At 41.9% G+C, this 2,345-nt stretch overlaps 1 protein-coding gene across 1 annotated transcript; it reads right to left on the bottom strand.

Annotated features, from left to right (window-relative positions):
* Positions 1-1,191: 1,191 nt before the first annotated feature.
* Positions 1,192-2,130, bottom strand: LOC100924432 (olfactory receptor 1019-like). Its single transcript, XM_003774799.1, has one exon. It carries the CDS (start codon positions 2,128-2,130, stop codon positions 1,192-1,194), a length of 939 nt encoding a protein of 312 aa, XP_003774847.1.
* Positions 2,131-2,345: the final 215 nt, after the last annotated feature.

The following is a 2,345-nucleotide window of genomic DNA, read 5'->3' on the forward strand; positions in this document are numbered from 1 at the left end:
TCCTGCTGTAGATTGACTTATGCTGAGCACTTTCCTGCTACAGATTGGGTCCTTGGATCAGTCTGTTCTGGGTGCTGCTCTTGCCCTATATCTTATTAAGGAACCAAGATGTGTGCTTCTCCTTCCACTTACCCTAGGTAATCTTCCCTCCATGCCTGTAGGATTCTGGCAGTCTTTTTTCAGACCTGAATTATATAGAAGAGTTTACAGCTAAATCTCTTGTTTTTTCTGGTACATTTTTAGCACTTCACTGAAGTGTTTGTGGGGGATCTGGGCTCCTCTATATCCTAACACACTATCATATTTCTATAATTCTCCTGGGGAATCTGAATCTTAATGGCTTCCCTATGCAATATTAGTATTGGGGTGAATGATGAGGACACTGATTAGATTATGTGCCTTTGAATGGAAAATTAGTGAATTCGCTGTAATCTTTACAAGGAAAAACAGTGCTAGGACAATACAATTAGGTCTAAATTTCATGTAGTGAGATTAGTCACAACAGTGATTGCCAGTGTCAAGAAGTGAGTCTATGACAACAAACAGTTTATTTCCAGCATTTTACTTGAAGCATTTCTATCTTGGATTATCAATCATAAAGTCATAGGTTTAGAGCTTAAAGGGACCTTAGAGGTAGTCCAGAAGTGAAAATTGAAGCACCAAGAGTCAAAGTGACCTGCCCAAGATCACACAGTAAGTATTTGAGATCAAATTAGAACCCAGTTTCTCTGATTCTAGAACTAGTGCTCTTTTCATTTTAGCAAACTGCCTTTCAGAGCTTAAACTGCAATAACAGAGCCTTCAACATTACCTAGGGCCACCTCTATACTATGACAAGGTAGCAGAAGATGCCCTTTTTTATTAGGGCTGGATAAAAATTAGGTTAGGGAATTAAAACAAATAATATTATCACAAACTAAATATCACCTCATTTGTCTGAAGCAATTTGTATGTCTTTATTAATTTTGATGAATTTTTCTTGCTGTGGCTAATAGGACAGAGGCTAGTAGATGGTCTATGAGGACTTGTGCTTCCCACAGCTAAAAGGTTTCAGAATTATTGCTTAACCACAAAATTGTAACCTTCCCTTCCCATTTTCTATCTCAGAAGCCCAGCCCCTCTTTATGAGTTTGGTTTATTAGAAATTTATTCTTGACAATGGATATCTAAACAAAAGATCCCGGATCCTTCCTAGTGCTGACTAGAGCCCATAGATAAAACTTTACCCAGAGTATCCTTTACGTCCTTATTCCTCAGACTATAGATAATGGGGTTCAACATGGGAATAATCACAGTGTAGAGGACAGAGACCACATGGTCCTGGTTCAGGGAGTAACTAGATGTGGGCCGTAAGTACATGAAAATAATGGTCCCATAGAATAGACTTACAGCTGTCAGATGGGAGGCACAAGTGGAGAAGGCTTTGCACTTTCCCTCAGTTGATCGGATTCTCAGGATGGCAATGATGATAAACACATAGGACACCATTATGATGCACAAGGAACTCATTTGGATGAAACCTCCAAAGGCAAAGACTAGGAGTTCATTGACATGGGTGTCAGAGCAGGACAAGGCTAGCAGTGGGGGAATGTCACAGAAGAAGCTATTTATGATGTTGGAGTTGCAGAAGTCAAGAAGGAAAGTTGAGGTGGTCAAGGTCACTGAGTTGACCACCCCAGCCACATAGCACGCAGCCACCAAAAGTATGCAGATCTTCAAGGACACGGTGACAGAATAGAGCAAGGGACTGCAGATGGCAACGTAACGGTCATATGCCATGGAGGCCAAGAGGTAGCACTCAGCTGAGCCAAAAATGATGAAGAGGCTCATCTGGGCCACGCATGCTGAGAAGCCAATGACCTTGCGCTCTGACAAGAAGTTGGCCAGCATCTTTGGGACAGTGACTGAAGAATAACAGAAATCAAGGAAAGACAAGTTGGTGAGGAAGAAGTACATGGGAGTGTGGAGACGGGGGTTGATCCGAATCAGGGTGATCAAACCCAGGTTCCCCACCATAGTGATTGAATAAATAACAAGAAATACACCAAAAAGGGGACCCTGCCAAGCAGTGTTTTCTGTGATTCCCAAGAAGACAAATTCCATTGGGGATGTTTGGTTCCTTTTCTTCATCGATTCTGCTTAAGAGAGAGTAATGGGATTGGTAAGAATGGAGACGAATGGAGCATGGTTAAGGTAGAACAAACTCTCAGAAGTAAACCATGGGTGCCCTTCTGCCATGCTAACCTTTTTGTTCCCTACCTCTGGCATGAGCCATTTCAGAACCCATCCAGGTACTTATTCACACAGCTCAGATGAGATGAAAGTCCCCCCAATGAAACAGAGGA

The sequence above is a fragment of the Sarcophilus harrisii genome, chromosome X (assembly GCF_902635505.1).
Source record: "Sarcophilus harrisii chromosome X, mSarHar1.11, whole genome shotgun sequence".
Taxonomy (NCBI): domain Eukaryota; kingdom Metazoa; phylum Chordata; class Mammalia; order Dasyuromorphia; family Dasyuridae; genus Sarcophilus; species Sarcophilus harrisii.

Excerpts from the sequence above, each read along its gene's own strand:
- LOC100924432 (XM_003774799.1), bottom strand. The coding sequence starts at position 2,130 with ATGAAGAAAAGGAACCAAACATCCCCAATGGAATTTGTCTTCTTGGGA.